This window comes from Sinohyriopsis cumingii, chromosome 5 (genome assembly GCF_028554795.1).
Source record: "Sinohyriopsis cumingii isolate HCF-2022 chromosome 5, ASM2855479v2, whole genome shotgun sequence".
Taxonomy (NCBI): Eukaryota; Metazoa; Mollusca; class Bivalvia; order Unionida; family Unionidae; genus Sinohyriopsis; species Sinohyriopsis cumingii.
Window position 1 is genome coordinate 119,512,159 of NC_142965.1, and position 18,707 is coordinate 119,530,865.

The 18,707-nt window shown below is 35.2% G+C and overlaps 1 protein-coding gene across 2 annotated transcripts in view; it reads right to left on the bottom strand.

The window, feature by feature from the left end:
- LOC149800065 (phospholipid-transporting ATPase IF-like) overlaps window positions 1-18,707 on the bottom strand; it is a 164,413-nt gene that overhangs the window by 122,891 nt on the left and 22,815 nt on the right. For both annotated transcript variants that reach the window (XM_089959617.1, XM_089959618.1), the window contains exon 5: window positions 18,031-18,138. In XM_089959617.1, coding sequence (XP_089815743.1) covers window positions 18,031-18,138 — 108 coding nt within the window. The remainder of the gene's footprint in view (window positions 1-18,030; window positions 18,139-18,707) is intronic.

An 18,707-nucleotide genomic window follows, 5' to 3' on the forward strand; every position in this document is an offset into this window, starting at 1 on the left:
ATATATTGTTTGATCAGAAAATATTTGAAAAATGTCAAGATAATTAAATATTGTTTGCATATGACCTCTCTCCACCTCTCAGGGACCCCAAGGACAACAGCCAAGGATAAGACCCCTCTATCAGATAGTTAATACAAAAGCAACTTATCAACACAGTTTTCAAATTACACTGTGTGGTTCAAGAGGAAATCTATAACAGAGAGACAGACAGACAGAGGGTATCACAGATTATTTCTCTATTATAACCTAGGAGACATGGAGTATACCACCATGTGGTGAGAACAGCTTATTTAATTTAACTATTACATAATAAAGTGGTTTCCATAACAATAATGGGGATGCCTTATAACAGAAACTGTGTTATACTAACAGGCATTAGGCAAAAAAAATATATGTTTCGGGTTGTCTGACCATAGTCCCATCATTGCTCATCTCATTGCTCATCTCATTGCTGACCCTAGCACTTTTTTCCATCAATAACACCAAAAAAAAAATCACCAAAAAATCACATTATATATATATATATATATATATATGCACAATACAAATCCTATGGCAAATAACTATCTTTTTAAGTGTGTATCAGGGATTGATTAAGATAAATGCAATGCAATAAACTGACAACGAACAGTGCAAAACTAGTATCTAACTAGCCTGAGTGTTTTCGACTCTTAGTCTTTTACAAAGGCAAATACATAAAACAGAAAAATGGTTATGTTTGCAAAACTTTACATGGATGTTTCTACAGGAATTAAAGCTTTTAACTTTATTATGTTTCAACTAGTTTATTTCAGCTTGTTGCTGATACTGGAAAATATTTGTATTGACCCAGAAATAGATGAGCCATAACGACGTTATTTTATGCAAATTTATGTAAGTGCAAATTATATCCCAGATATTTCATTGTTAAAGTAGTCATAGGCTATTAAGCAAATTTAGAGAATTATTTAAAAGAAAATGTGTCAGCTGCAAAAGATAATTTTATTTGTGCATGGTTGTTTTTTTCTAGTCTTCTTGGTTTAAACTGCTTGGTTTCAATGTATCCAGTAAGATTTCTTTTCTTTCCTGGTTTGGGAACTCCAGTTGGGGTTGTGAGCAATTGCTGGGGAGGAGAAGTGTTCTGCAACCGGGCTTCTGTACAGCTTCTTTGTCATCCAATCAGATTTATGAATGTTGATCCTTTTGAATGTTGATCCTTTTGTGTAGCTTTTCAGTTTCTCTGACATACTGAAGGCTACAGATCTTATATGTGATGAGATAAATGACATTCTCTGTTTTGGATGTTTTGTTTGGACCATGTATGTTTAGTTTTTCTCAAGTCACTGTGCTAGAAAACGTCCTGGTCTCTATCATATGCTGACAGGTTTTTCACCTTTTATCACCACAGGAGCCAGATTGACCAGTGTGGTCTTGTGATTGGCATTAGCTTCACCCTGACTAGAATGTCCTTGAGGTTTTTGGTCTCTGGTAGGCTACTATAGGTTTGTTAGGGAGGATTAATTTCAGTGCGTCTGACAATTCCACGATGGGCCAGTGTTTCTCGATGATTTTACCTACTTTGGGGTTGTCTGGATGGTAGGTCAGGATAAATGGTATCCTATCAGCCTTTTCCTTCTTTCCATATTTTAGTAGGTCATTGCGTTTTGTTTGTTTGGCCCTTTGGGTTGCCTCCGTAATCAGGTCTCCATCGTAGCCTCAGTAAATTAAATGTTTAGATAGATCTTTAGACCTTTTTAGGAATGTTTCATCATCAAAGCAAATTCTACAATCCTCAGTGCCTGGCTACATGGGATGTTCCTAATGCACTGTTTTGGATGACAGATGCTTGGGAGGAGATACTGGTGTTTGTCAGTTGGTTTCAAGTAGATGTCTGCATGGAATTTGTTTTCTACCAGTCTGGTTTTTGTGTCCAGGAAGATGTGGTTTGAGTTGGAGATTTCTGCCATGAATTTTATTGAGGGAATGAAGTTGTTTGCCTTTGATATGAAATCATCCAGACTTTCTCTTCCTTGTTGTCACTTCATTTCTATATCATCAATAAAGCGTACCCACTGGTATGGTGTAAGTTCAATTAATGCTAAAAGATGACCCTCCAGTTTTCCCATAAAAATATTAGCATATGAAGGGGCCTATTTTGCGGTTCCATTAATTTTGAGGTAGTTTTCTTCATTAAATTCAAAGTTATTGAATTTTAGGACAAGCTCCAGGAGTTGGATTAGGAAGTGTGTGGGTGGACTGTCTACAGTTATAGTTTCCCATGCTTCTCTACACGCCTGTATCCCTTCGTTGTGTGGTATGTTAGTATACATAGATGTGACATCTAAGGAAACAAGCAATGTATCTGGCAGTAATGGTTTGCTTGCTTTGCTTTTTATGAGGTAATCTGTCATGTCTTGAAGATATGACGGTAATTTGTGGATGTGTGGTCTCATAGAATGATCCAAATATTCTGTTATCCTTTCTGTGGGATGCCCGTTACCGGAGATTATAAGTATATCTAGGTTTCCTTGTTTGTGGATTTTAGGTAGAAGATAAAATTGACCTGCACTTGGGTTTTCTGGGCTTAAGTAGCTTTTCGTTTGCTGGTCTAAATTTACATAAAATAACAGATGTCACTATGGCTCATCAATTTCCAGGTCAATACAAATATTTTCCAGTATCAGCAACAAGCTGAAATAAACTAGTTGAAACATAATAAATTTAAAAGGTTTAATTCTTGTAGAAACATCTATGTAAAGTTTTGCAAACATAACCGTTTTTCTGTTTATTTATTTGTCTGGACTATGTTTTGTATTTGCCTTTGAGAAAAACTCATTAAAAAGTGCTCAAGCAAGTTAGATGCTAGTTATGCACTGTTCTTTGTCAATTTATTGAATATATATATATAATGTTTAACAAGAAGAACAACAACAACAACAAAATTATCCTGCCTAAACTAATTTTAAAACCAGTAAAACAGGAAACATGGGGGGGGGGCCTCACAGTGTTGGTATCATCTGCTAAATGAATTTAAGAACACTTCAGAACTGAAATATGGGGTTGTATTTGAAGAAAATTGTCTTTGTGTATGTCTGCTTGTTCATGTATTTGTCGTTTTTAACATATGCTGGGAATTGCTTTCAGTCCTGTAACTCATTCTTAGCAATGCTAAATCTCTCTAATATCCCTGCTGTAGTACTTTGAGAAAGCCCCTCTGGACTCTCATATCACTCTCCTGATAGATATCCTTATGTCTACATGCTATCTAAATAATACACCTGTACTTCTGTACCTATTATCCCTGCCCTGAAAACAAACTCCTCCAGTTATAATCACTTAATCACTTGGAATGATTGTCACAAAATTATACATACATACATACACACATACATACATACATTGATACATACATACATACATACATACATACATACATACACATACTTCTATATAACTTATTATTTCAAGTATGTTTAATTAACTTTTACCATTTTACTTTAGAAATTTTATTTTGTTTACAGTGTCTTTTTTAATTCCTTTAAAATTACATGTAGCAATATTTGATCATAAACAACTGTTCATTATGACATTAATTTTATCTGAATTAGTCATCTGTGGAAAGGGATACATTTTACCTACATCTAAATATAAATTAAGACAGGTGCTTATTTATAACTATAATTAATTTTACAGGACTCTGAAAACAAGACTGTTTAAGACAGGTGATTGTTCAATAGAGGTGCCCTTTACAGCAGATTTCACTGTATACATTTCACAATACATCTGAATTTATTGTCCTGGAATCCTGCGTGGTTGCTGTATCTAATAATTCGGTATGTCAAGACAACAAAGAAATTCATAAGCTGTGTGTATATACAGCACTACCTCAATATTATGTGCTCAAATATAACATGGTTCCTTGTTTGGAACTGAATATGGTCATTGATTAAATTCCATTAAATGATGTAAAATTATGTGTATAATATACTTCATTACCACATGGTCTCACTATAAGGTGATATACTCTATGCATCAATATAATGAGGGAGCACTGTATACATATATCATGTAATTCATTATAAGGTGAAATACTCTAGCTCTCATAGCATTATAATGAGGCAGTACTATAATGAACTTCATAATATGTAGTCTCATTATACTGATTATAAGGTGGACTACTCTGTGGGCAGCAATATACTGAGGGAGTACAGTATATGTCTCATATACTTCTTTATATGGTAGCAAACTCCATGGCACAGAGACAGCACTCTAATCATTTAGTACTGAATATGCATCAAGAACTTCATTATAAACAGTTTCATAAAGTAGTAAACTCTATGGCTCCTGTGGACAGCATTAAAATGAGGTAGTACTGTAGATGTATCTTGAACTTCATTATAAGGCAGTATCACTATACAGTGGTTTATTATATGCTTTTTTTTGTATCCAGTAACTTTACATTGTCAGAATCAAGCAGTATTTTACGATATTGCACTCACGTGCACTTCATATTGTACTCACATGCCTGACACATGTGCCCAACAATGTTTGTGTGTGAGTGATTAGGATTTTTAATGCAGCTTTAACAATTCTCCAGTCAACTCTCTTCAATGTCTGCAGTGTGGCAGTTTATAGTGATGTCTAGCCCTGGGGCTTGATGCCACAGACATGTAGCATGATGTCCCACCCAGTCACATTATCCTGACAACAGACCAACCAGTCCTAACACTAACCTCTTAATGCTGAGCACCTAGTGAGGCAGCTGTTAGTACCATTTTTGTAAGTCTTTGGTATGACTCAGCCAAGGTTTGAACCCACGACCTCCCACTTCCAAAGCAAATGCTCTTACCAGTAGGCCACCGGAGAGGTAATAATGTATTCAGTGCTTACTTGGAGTGTGTATGGGATTATGGATTAACATGTGGAGAGAAAAACTCATATTTACACATGAAAGGCACAGAAGATCCAAACTACTCTCCTGTTCCAACAGCAAGTTGAGATTTTGATGCTCTAATATATAGTAGATTTTAATATGCTGCAACACAATTTAGTAATTGTTTGACTGATAATATTTTGTCATGTACGATTTATCAAAAAATCAAATGTAACCAAAAGTTTTATACAGGCCAATGAATTGATCATTTTAAAGTAGCCTTAAATTGTACCACACAATATAAAAAAAATAAAACACAATTTGCCAAGTTAGCTGTGCTGTGCTTAAGACAATAACTTTGAAAGATTGAAAAACAATCAGTAATCTACAATTTGTAATTGATATTGTTTCTTTTTTACCTTAAATACTTGAATTTTAGTCTATTTTAAATACAAGTCTACTCTGGAGATAAGCCATCTAAATACTATTACATTGTGATTGTTAAAGTATTCCAGCCTAGATAGTACCTTGTAAAATGTATATTGGAGTGTAAATGGGATTATGGATTATTGTTGTTGTTGTTGTATGGTTTAATGCCATTTTTCAGCACAAGTTAGGCTATACATGGCGGCCAGTATAATTGGTGGAGGAAGAACCCTGGAAAACCCCAGGAAGAATCACCAACTCACGAGAAGCTACTGGCAGATTACCGTATTTACCACAATAAAATAAAAAAAATTTCCTGTCCCACGACTTATGATGAAACATTTTTTCACTTTAGTCATATGTGCCAAGACTTAAGAAACGAAATAAATTTGTATTGCATTTGTGCTTGCCCCCCCAATGCAGGTTGCAATAAAATAGATAAATAAAACGCTTAATTGATAATTAAAAGAAAGAAACTATCCTTGTGTTATCATTTATTCTTTTTTTCAACATGAGCATTAAAGAATAAAATATTTCCACAAAATCCGTATAAGCAGCGTAGGCTTCTATACTGTAGCATGTATCAATTATGTCCGATACCACACACCACGTTGTTCATTGACATGAACACTAACAGTTGTGTGTGGTTGTGCTCAAACGTTTGAACATGTTATCCGACTGAAAACTGGAGCCAACAAAATCACAAATAAGAGCGAAATAGTCAACCGATATCTTGAAGGCACCTAACCAACAAGTTGTTCTCCACCTTTTTTTTTTTTTGACTGGCAGCAGTCAGTCAAACAGAAGAAAAAAGGTGGAGAACAACTTGTTGGTCGAGAATACGCCATACACACATGACATGGTGTTGGGTGGAAAATAATCAAGACTGAATTGTATCCAGGTCTACATTATGACAGTATGAGTATGTCGCAAATAAAAATCGTCATTTGAAAACACACATTCACTTGAGTGCAAGTGACCATCTTTTCACCAGCTCAGGTTACAAAATTATCCTTACTATTTACCCGCAGACATCGATGCTCCTTTGTATTAATTGTAACGACATATGCCAAGCACATAGAATGCCTGGTGATGAATAAACATGACTGGCAGCAAGCAGTTAACTCCTTCTTTGAACCTACCGACAAGACATCAAAGACAAAAGGTTATTTTTATTACAAAGCAAGCCGATCTCAGAAGCCGACTTTGGTTACTTTTTTTTAAAAAAAGGATATCAATACAAAGGTTATTTTATTGCAAAGCAAGCCGACATCGGAAGCTGACTATGGATTCTGTGAAGTGAGCCGATTTTTTTTTTAATATACAAAGCTGGCCAAGATATGGAAGTAAACATAGGTTTATTTTCACCTGTATTCACGGAAATTTCAAAAATAAATTGAAACAATGGAATAAATTTTAAGGTGACACAATATACTGCTTTGTGCACAGAGGTCTATGACCCAGCAATATTTGGAGAAAATAAATCAAGTGATGAATTCGTGAAGGCCAGAAGAGCAGAAGAGAAGCAAACGATTTCGCAAACAAGAGAGAAGTAATCAACCTATATAATGAAGACCACTGCCATTCACGCAGGGTACGGAGTTAGGTGCAAAATAGCCAAAATTAATTTATATCCAGGTCTACTGTATGACAGTATCTCGCAAATAATAATCATTAGTTGAGTGCAGTGACAATCTTTTCACCGGAGTGGGTTTCAAAAGTATCATTACTGTTTACCCGCAGACATCAGTGCACCTTTGTATTATTACTACAGATGCCAAGCACATAGAAGCCCTGGTGGTAAATAAACAAAATTGACAGCCAGCAGTAAACTTCTTCTTTGAACTTACCAACAGGACATCAAAGACAAAGGTTATTTTACTGCAAAGCAAGCTGACCTTGGAAGCCGACTATGGATTCTTTTAAGTGTGCCGATTTTTTTATTTTTTAGCTTTGAATATTCAAAGACGGCCGAGATATGGAAGCCAACTTTGGTTCCTTTTCACCACTATTCACGAAAATTTTTAAAATAAAGTGAAACAATGGAACAGTATTTTAAAGTTACACAATATAGTGCTTCGTGCACGAACATCGATGACCCAGCATCATCCAGAAGATTTGGAGAAAATAAAATTACGTGATGAATTCGTGAAGGCCAGAAGATAAACATATCATTTCCCTGACAATATGATCATTAACATGGATGAAACTCTAGTGTACTTTGATCGCATTCCTGGATGGACTGACGACAAGATGGGCGTCAGAAGTGTGAGAATTAGCCAGACTAATGCAGATTTGAAAAAATCTGACTTTTGTCCTTTTAGTTTCCACTTCAGGTGGTGTGTTGCCTCTAACAATTTTTTCACGGTATAAAAAAGCTAAAAGAATATTAATGTACCAAAGGAATAGATCGTACATGTGCAGGAGAAGGGTCATGTTGATGCGATGCTGCTGCAGTGGATTAAAGAGTTTTATTTTTTAAATAAAATTTCAGCTGAAGTGCAATTTCCAACATGTAATTTTTGAATGATTTAAAAGGTGTCCCACAACTTACGACTCGAAAATAACGATGTGTCCCAGAACATACAATGCACAAAAAAATATTAATTTATGGTGTCCCAACAAATATGGTGTCCCAACATATACGGTAAATACGGTATGGATTAACGTGTGGAGAGATAAACTCATACTTACACATGAGAGGCACAGAAGTTCTAAATTACATGTGAAAATCTAATTGTATAATCACTTTCCAACGAAACAAAACCAAGCATATGTTTCATCTAGGCTGTGTTTAAAAGCTAGATCTCACAAAAAATATTTTTACGTTATTTTTATAATATGCACAAGTAAGATTCACAGAAAACACTTTCTTGTTGTCTGCCAATATTTTACTCAAAACTACTTTGTAAACAAATCATGTACACTCACGTAATAGACACTTTACATTTTGGATGATTAAATTTGTTTCTGAATGAACTAGAGCAGAATGAACTAGAGCAGATGATTCATGGACTGCCACATACCAGCTGCTTGGTCACATTCCGCATTAACTTTTTTGATACAATGTTTCAGATTTAGACTAGTGATAGATGCCAGACAGGACAAAAAATTGCTTGCAAGTGACAAGGCACAAAATGTCTTCTTTAGCTGATAATAAGAATGGCAAAAAATATACTAACAGTTTTAGATGCTGAATTTCCTCAAAATGTACTTTCTTAGTTCTGCAATCCAAATTACATGAGCGATGTCATGGATTCTCAAGCTTGATTACACATTTCGAATTGTATTGTAATTCTGACTATAGTCCAAGTGCAATTACATCCTCCTTATTGCACTCAAAATGAAATTTTTTTTGTAGGGTTTAACGCCATTTTCAGCACAAGATAGGCTATACATGGCGGCCAGTATAATTGGTGGAGGAAGAACCCTGGAAAACCCAGGGAAGAACCACCGACCCACGAGAAGCTCAAAATGAAATAAACATTATATTCCATAGCGTCATTTTGATAACTGCAATTGAAAGATTTCATATTTTTCCCACATTATGATTTCAGACGTTCGCTGACAGAACAGAAACAAACTTGAAGATGTCAGCATACTGCTCCATCACTGATGATATCAATGTACTTCATGTAGAATTGACACAGTTATAAATCCAGTCATTATCATGAAATTTAGCAGAATCAACAAAAATACCAAAATCTATTAATTCCAGACTAAATAGAAAAGTACATAATAACTGATGAGTGCCCCCTAACTAGTTTCCTGTGCTTTCACAGAATTTGTATAGACCCTGGATTATGAAAACCAAATTTGTTTGCATCTAAAATATTACATGCTATAATCTTGCTTGTCTTTCAATGCAAATGCAACAACCTTGGTCTGCATGGGTTCAAGTCTCAGGTTCAGCCAATGTGAGTATGTGAGAGAGCTTGCCAGCAGCTTCTCATGGGTCGGTGGTTCTTTCATGGGTTTTCCCAGGTTCCACATCTACCATTTATACTGGCCACCACGTATAGCTTATCTTGTGCTGAAAAATGTTGTTAAACCTTACAACAACAAGAACAATAAATGCAACAACTATTGCCCAGTTCTGGGGAGACTAAGATGAGGTGATGTCTTCAGTCTCAGATGACACATCTTCAAATACAAGCATATTTCACTTAAATATGCTATTCTTGAGTTTTCAAAATTGATATATCTCATTTATGAAGCCTGACATCTTGCAATATTTAGGCTCTTGTTTATATAATATGTGCCGGGGGCCCCGAGTGGCCGAGTGGTCTAAAGCGTTCTCTGTTACGGATCACTGCCATCTCACCTGTGTCTGCGTGGGTTCGATTCTCAGATTCAGCCAATGTGGGTATGTGAGAAAGCTTGCCAGTAGCTTCTCGTGGGTCGGTGGTTCTTTCCGGGTTTCCCAAGTTCTTCCTCCACTATTAATACTGGCCGCCATGTATAGCCTATCGTGTGCTGAAAAATGGCGTTAAACCCTACAACAACAATATAATATGTGCCATGGCTCATTTCTGAACCAGCCTGATGGATCAGTTATGGGGTGGGTGGGTAACTTTATCATCTAAAAAGTGTTAAAAGTTCCTGGAAAACCTTGTATTATTTTTTCATGTACATGTAAATTTAAACCAATGATAATACCATAAGGGCAATCATTGAAAATGGTCATGTTTTTGTGAAATTTCATGCTATGAGCAGGTGCTATCAAACCTCTAGCTGCGTTTCATGCTATGTGCAGGTGCTATCATGCCTCTAGCTGTGTTTCATGCTATGTGCCAGTGCTATCATGCCTCTAGCTGCATTTCATGCTATGTGCAGGTGCTATCATGCCTCTAGCTGCATTTCACACTATGTGCAGGTGCTATCATGCCTCTAGCTGCGTTTCATGCTATGTGCAGGTGCTATCATGCCTCTAGCTGCATTTCATGCTATGTGCAGGTGCTATCATGCCTCTAGCTGCATTTCATGCTATGTGCAGGTGCTATCATGTCTCTAGCTACATTTCATGCTATGTGCCAGTGCTATCATGCCTCTAGCTGCATTTCATGCTATGTGCAGGTGTATCATGTCTCTAGCTGCATCTCATGCTATGTGCAGGTGCTATCATGCCTCTAGCTGCATTTCATGCTATGTGCAGGTGCTATCATGTCTCTAGCTGCATTTCATGCTATGTGCAGCTGCTATCATGCCTCTAGCTGTATTTCATGTTATGTGCAGGTGCTATCATGCCTCTAGCTGCATTTCATGCTATGTGCAGGTGCTATCTTGCCTCTAGCTGCATTTCATGCTATGTGCAGGTGCTATCATGTCTCTAGCTGTGTTTCATGCTATGTGCAGGTGCTATCATGCCTCTAGCTGCATTTCATGCTATGTGCTGGTGCTATCATGTCTCTAGCTGCATTTCATGCTATGTGCAGGTGCTATCATGCCTCTAGCTGTATTTCATGCTATGTGCAGGTGCTATCATGCCTCTGGCTGCGTTTCAAAATAATCTCCATGAAAATCAATGACTTTTTTCTGTTTCTTGAAACTTTTTATTATAATTAATTTTTCATTTTTCTTATTATGAACCTGTGTAAAAAAAATCTTTTTTTCTATGGAATGAATTACAAGTTTTAGATGTATGTTCCTTTCTTTATTGTGTGTCAAAAATTGTACTATGAATGTAAATATGCATATAACAGTGGGCAACAATGAGGAGTACTTCCATGAAACTGCTTCAATGATATTAAATAAAGTTCTTCTTCATTATTATTATTATTATTATTATTTTTATTATTATTACTATTATTATTATTACTACTACTATTATTATTATTATTACTATTATTATTATTATTATTATTATTATTATTACTACTATTATTATTGAAATCATAAGAAATTAATGAACATATGGTCCTTTATCCTACTGTATTTATTTGTTATCCTGCAGTTAAATTATCTTCCACGGTGTCTGTTCTACAGTTGCTGAACCATGAATGCAAGTGGATAAATCTTTCCCAATTTTAAAAAAAAATATAAATATTCTGATGGTGGCCATTATGGAGTCAGGTTTGTCAGTCTAATGCACAAGTACCTGCCCTAATGTATGAAAATTAATGGCAAAACATCTGACTACTTCATTTTGTAATACATTATATACCTCATTAATCAATGCATGGTTTGAACATGAGACATATGCTATACACCTATTTTCTACTTAAATATCCTCATTCTTCAGTCCCTTTTACACGCACACTATTTGAATTTAATATGCAATATTCAGGTAATCTCCACATGCCCCGACTGTATCTGCATAAAAAATTGCAGAGATCAGTCTGGGGAAAAAATTATATATAAACTACTGACTTTTTATTTCAACTAAAAATAAAATACCAATATGTTCAGATTTTATCAATGGTGAAAGTGTTGACTTCACCAAATATACAACTTTATTATCATGGGCATCACATCATTACTGATCTTAGAAATTAGAAATGAAACAAAAATGAATGCCCACAAACACACACACACATTTTTTGTCTATTATGAAAGTATTCATTGTTAAATTTTGGTGTCATTCTTTCCTATTGTTTCATCTGTTAAAAGTACTTCCTTGCACTTAAATGGGTGGAAGGTTCATTCTGATTTAATTTCCTTTTCTCCTGATTATTTAAGGGAGTATGTGCATCTAAATTTTACCGTTTTTTTTAGTTGTTGATGCAGGTGTATATTTTACCCTGTTCTATATAGCCAGATATGTGTAGATTTTACCCTGTTCTATGTAATCAGATACGTGTTGATTTTACCCTGTTCTATGTAATTAGATATGTGTTGATTTTACCCTTTTAAAGATTCTAAAGATTTAGAAATGTGTATAGCTTTTACCCTAACTAATATGTGTGTGTTGATTTTACCCAATGTATTACTTTTATGTTCAGATTTTAATTTCCTATAATACCAATTAGCCAAATCTGTTAAAATAAAATGAACCAACCAATTTAGAGCAGCTTTAAATTTAATCATATACTGGTGTTTCATGCATCATCATAGGAACTGAACATCAACAATAAAATCAATATACATGGTTCACTCATTTACCATACTATCATTTTCTGGTTTAAAATATTGACTATACATGAGTAAAGATATGACAAAATGGTGTCCATAGAAATTGATGGACAAAACCCCCGTCCAACATTCACTATCAATGTCATCAGTGCCATCACCTGTACATATATCTATGGAAAAGAAAGAACCATATATATTCACATATAAGTCAGGCCCAACTGAAAACAACATAGACCAAGATCTGCAACTGCATAACAAGCTGGCCGATCAGGGTCTGTGTTGTCTATTTCTACTTAATAATCCAAACTAACTGCACAGACCCAGATCTATCAGAGCATTATGCAAAGGCATATGTGAGTCTATGCAGCCTGCTGTTGGATCTGTCTTATAAATTAGTATATATGGTATATACTTTACCCATGATCTGTACAATATAATGAAAATTTAAAACTCTATGCTAATTGTTTATTGTTAGTCGAAGCTAACAAAATCATATGCATACAATTATTGCTGATTATTATAGCACTATAAGATAATCTCACTGAGAATGTTGACATTTTTAAGTCAACATAAAATGACCACTGTTAATGAACTTGGCAATTATAGCCTTTTGCCAAAGTAATAATTAAAGTGAAGCAAAGAGCAGGTCTCTGAAACTTAAAGGTACTATCTTTGTATGCCAACACTTTTGGTACTTGAACTTGAAATAAAATATGTTTGTGCAAGGGCTTTAACGGTAAACTTTGATTCTGTATTGAGGCATAAATAATATTCTGCCTCTCAAGATAAGTGGACTGTTGCAGCTCAGTTGGTACAGTGTTGGACTCATAATCCATGGGGTTGGGGTTCAATAATCACATAGGCCAGAACGTAGCTCCCATTTCCTATACATGATAAACCCAATAAAGCATTCCAAGTGTGGTTAAAACCAACATTAAAAAAAAACATCTCAAGATCATGTATACATCAGAGTGGTTCCACTTGAATGAAGTATGGCCATGTATTTCTTATTATATTCACTAACTGATTTTCCATGTTAATGTTAATTAGTGGAAAGACAGGACTACATTGTACTTTGTGCAAAACAATTGATTTTTGATCAATCAAAACTGATAATGGGAGTAATTTTAAATTCAAAGATCAATTATCAGTTTGCCAGAATATTAACCAGCTGGAGACATCTTATTTGTCTTTCATGGAAAATATTGTTTCTTGTACATTTGAAAACATGTATCTGTCTGTGTTCATGAGTTCACAGAATAATCACTATCCTCACAACATCTTTAAAAAAAAAATCAGAATGTCTGACACTAGTAACTGACAACCAGTAAAAATACACAAAATAAACTGGTCTATAATTTATCTAATAAACATGCCAGGTTGTAATTATGTGAAAATATAAAAATTAAAGCTGTACCACATATAAGTTGGTTTCAACTACAATCAACACAGACCCAGACCTGCCTGCACATTACGTTCCAGCAGATTAGGGTCTACATTGTTTGTTTCTACTAGTTAGTCCTAAGAAACCATACAGACATTTATCTACTGGGGCATTATGTGATGGCAGATCTGGGTCTATGGACTGCACAGTTTGAGCCAACATATAAGTATGTATACCTTATATGGTAAATATAATACTCCAAAGAAGAACACTTAATCATCTGACTTTTCTGACTAATCTTCAATAATTTTGATTAATTGTAACAAGGAATCACAAAACAGCCATATGTGCTCACATACAAGTGGGATACAACTGGAACCTAGACCAAATCTCCCATTGCATAATGGGCCAGCAGATCTGGGTCTCTGCAGTTTATAAAGACTAATCAATAGAAGATAAAAAAAACACAGACCTTGATCTGCCAAAGCATTATGTGATGGCAGATCAGGGTCAATGCTGTTTGCAGTTGGACATGGCTTATAAGCCAGTGTTAATGGCAATCAGAATATTGTACTTTGTGACATATTTTTCTGGGGGTGAGTGTCCCTCAAGATGGAGTCTGTTAAACTTTATACCTCAATGAAAAGGCTTGCAGATGATGGCAATTGATACATTTTTGCCTGGATGAAACGAAACTGAATTGAAGTTACGAGCAGAGATTAAAATCTCAGAAAATAATTTACATTCAAAGCAATTGGTTCTTGCTTAAGGTACTCTGGCATAATATCCAATGTTCCTCTTACTTCAAATTCCTCAGTGGTATGTGTCAGTTTCACAAACAAATGGTAGCACAAAGCCCTTTACCTCATGACTGGTAACCCATGCGCTAATATAGCAATTAATGGCCTGAAACCTTTGCTTATAATCCCCCTATACAGTTTTAATAAGCATTTTTATCATCAGGTGGCCAGTATTCTCTAAAAATGTTTTAAATGCTATGATAAGGTTTGCTTGCAGTCTTTATACATTTAAACACATTGTCTACTAGTAATAAATAATATATATCATGATATGGGATTTGCTGAGCCCTGGAAAGGCCTATATGCCATGACACTTTCTGTCCAAGTGGAGCTGAATATTTTTTCTTTTTATAAAGTTTTGTTACGGTTTTCTATTTTTAGTAGTGGTGGACATATTTGACAGCGCATTCGCATTATTGGTAAAAGAAATTTAATGCTCATGACGCAAGGATGTTTCATGTCAAATGTCATCAAGTTTTGTTGTGTGGTTTGTGAGAAAAAGTCATTTCAAGGGCTTTGTAATTTTAGTCAAATTTGCAATAATTGACACTGGAATTGCTTAATTTGTATAAATCTGAAATCCCATCATGCAAGAATGCTTTGTCAGATTTGATCAAGTTCTTTTCAGGAGTCAATGATTTATTTATATTTATTTATGTAATAGCAGCCACATTTGATGAAAGATTAGCATCAGCTTTCAAAACCTTTAAGCCAGAATGCTCTCAATCAAATTCGGTCAAATTATATTGAGTAATAATAAAGACTTATAATAATAAAGACTTTATTTAGAGAAGTTAACTCAATTAGTTACAGAACTAATCTACCTTGAGGCCTTCCTCCTGCTATGTACAATCTATACAGTATATACAACATGATGTGAAGAATCTGGATTGACACTAAATAATCAAGTAATTTTAAAATTCAAAGTATAAAGCCCGGAACACATGCACAGGCATCTGTGAAAACAGAAACATATATAAAAAAAAATAAAATATCATCCTGCATTGTAAAATTCAACTATGAAAATGATGCAAAATTACAGAAAAGCTGGCAGTATTTACTGTACTAGAACTGTTAAATTGTCTAAAGATTTCATCCATTGAGACATTGATTACGAAAAGAAGAAATACTAGCAGCCTGCCTTATGTCACTGGGAATGTTGTTCCATACTAGTGGACCAGTATAATTGAAAACTTTTTTTTAAACAATTCCTTCTTTGGCCTTGGTATAATGCAATTTTTACTTCTTACAGACCTTAAATTTGGAGTACCATAAGCATCTCTTTGGTGATGTTGTTGTTGTTGTTTTGGGGCTTAACGCCATTTTTCAGCACACGATAGGCTATACATGGCGGCCAGTATTAATGGTGGAGGAAGAACCTGGGAAAACCCCGGAAAGAACCACCGACCCACGAGAAGCTACTGGCAAGCTTTCTCACATACCCACATTGGCTGAATCCTAGACTCGAACCGCCGCAGACAGAGGTGAGATGGCAGTGATCCGTAACGGAGAGCGCTTTAGACCACTCGGCCACTCGGGGCCCCATCTCTTTGGTGAAAGATATTGCTTAGATAGACAGGAATGACTTTTCTGGATACTTTATACATCAATTTGGCCTTTCTAAGAAATATTCTTTCACGTATTGTTAAAACCTTAATATTATTCATTGCATCCTGAAAATTGTCTATACAATGATACAGAATTAAATGACAACCCTCATTTGGAGTCTTAAAAGTGTTGTTATGTTTGAATTAGAGGTATTACCCCAAATTACATTACAGTAGTCCAGATATGGCTGAAAATAACTTTTATTAAAGATGAAAATATACTGAAGAGGAATGTATGTTTTGATTTTCCTCAGTAGCCAAAGATAAGAATTCACCTATTTTGCAACATGTTTAATGTGAATAGACCAAGTAAGATTGTTATCAATGAATACATCTATCTTGAGAGGTCATATTAAGGCTCACATTGTGAAATAGAACCTGGAGTTTGTTGTTATCTGGCCTTGCTCATTTTTGTTGTGTTATAACTAGTAGGGCTTTTGTTTTTTCTGTATTTATGATCATACTGTTTTCCTTGCACCATTCTTGAAGTCTGTTGAGAGCATCTTGTAAGTTATTTTCAAGTACCTATTTGGTTTTACCCATCTCAGACAGTGTAATATCATCTGCATAGAGGTCAGTGGAAGAAACTGAAGTTCCAACAGATTTCAGCATGTCATTTATTGGTTCTTCTATTTGTTTGTAATGACAGCCATGTCTGAATGAGATTAGCATCATTTGTACAAATCTGAAAGCCCTTCATGCCAGGATGATTGCTATTAACTATAGCTAAATTCTTCTCAGGGCTTGAGAAGTCATTTTAAGTTCTGGCTTTTTAGTAACGGTAGTCATATTTTATGGCAGATTAGAGTGATTTGTGCAAACTAAAATGCTTCCATAACTGGATGCTTGCTGTTAAATTTGGTCATGTTCTGTTGAATGTTTAACTGTTTTAGTGGTTTTTCAAATTTTAAACAAGGCAACCAAATGGATGGCGGATCTGCATCATTTCAATAAGTTTTTAAACATCTTGACAAAGTCAGTAAATCAGCAGCAAGATCACCTGGTTATGAAGCATGTATCTTGCCCATTATTGAGCTTGTCCATGTGCTCAATAATATAATTCCACGTCTGATCAAAATGAATCAGAAATATGGCATAGTTTAACTAGCTCAGACTATTCAGTGCAAGACTGTCTCATTCTTATATGTCGATTTCACTCATTATCAAACTCATCTGTGATATTTATGATATAAGCCTAAAAATGTCCCAACTCTGATCAAAGCTAAGTGGTAACAAGCACCAGATGCAAAAGAACCCTAATACCTGTGTGGATCTTACTCACTTTCAGATGCTTGTTGTTGTTGTTGTTGTTCTAGGGTTTAACGCCATTTTTCAGCACAAGATAGGCTATACATGGCAGCCAGTATAATTGGTGGAGGAAGAACCCTGGAAAACCCAGGGAAGAACCACCGACCCACGAGAAGCTACTGGCAGGCTTTCCCATGTAACCATGGTAGCCGAGCCTTGGACTTGAACCCACGCAGACAGAGGTGAGATGGCAGTGATCTGGAACGGTAAGCGCTTTAGACCACTTGGCCACTCGGGGCCCCTTTCAAATGCACGACTCCCTCATTTAAAAACATACATGGATCTCAATCATTTTTAAAAATGTCTGAGATTTAAATGATATAAGCCCATATTTAAAATTGGATCAAATTAGAAATATGAACTCCGAGATGGAAACAAGCAACTGTTGATAGGTACATCATGCATCACGCAAAAAAGGATCCAGAGTCATACAATAAACTCATTTGACCTAGTGGCCAGGGAAGCTAAAGAATCACTCTCTCCGCTCCCAATTTAACAGTCCATGCCTTATTAGTCTGTTGTCCTTGTTATCGGACTTCTTTCCAAATGTAAATATTTGAGGGACTATGAAAAGTTACTGACCTTGATATCCATGGACTTGATACAAGTCAGCTTCCCATTTCTGATGACTTCTACCTCTCTGTTGTTGACTTCACAGTCAGCTTTGTGTCTCAACCTGTCTTCATAGCCCTAGAAATGTAACGATCAAAGCAGTCAGCAATAACAAAAATTAAAATATTTCTTTTAATCATTTCATATATTTTGAAAATAATAACATTTCATTTTAGCTTTATCCCTTTAAAAATCTCATTAGCATTATAAATTTTGTGCGTGGATACTCTGCTTTAACAGCTACAATTTCAAATACAATAATCCAACATATTCTATGCAATTTTTAAATCGGAAAAGTATTTATGAAAAGACCCCTTACAACATGTTTAAAAATATATGAGTGTGACATATAACATTTTATGAATAAAGATAAAACTCTGAGTTGATTATATTCATTACTGGCACAGTGGCGGCAATATAATGTTTTGACAATGGAAATATATAATGTATATTACATATAAGTAACTTGCTATATACTGTACATTAAATATAAGTAACTTGCTATATACTGTACATTAAATATAAGTAACTTGCTACACTAATCAGCAAATCTCCAGGTAAAATCAGAGAAATTATATTACTAAAAAAAGCAACATAAAACAAAAACAGAAGAATAAAATGTTTATTGAACCCAGTCTCTTCACATC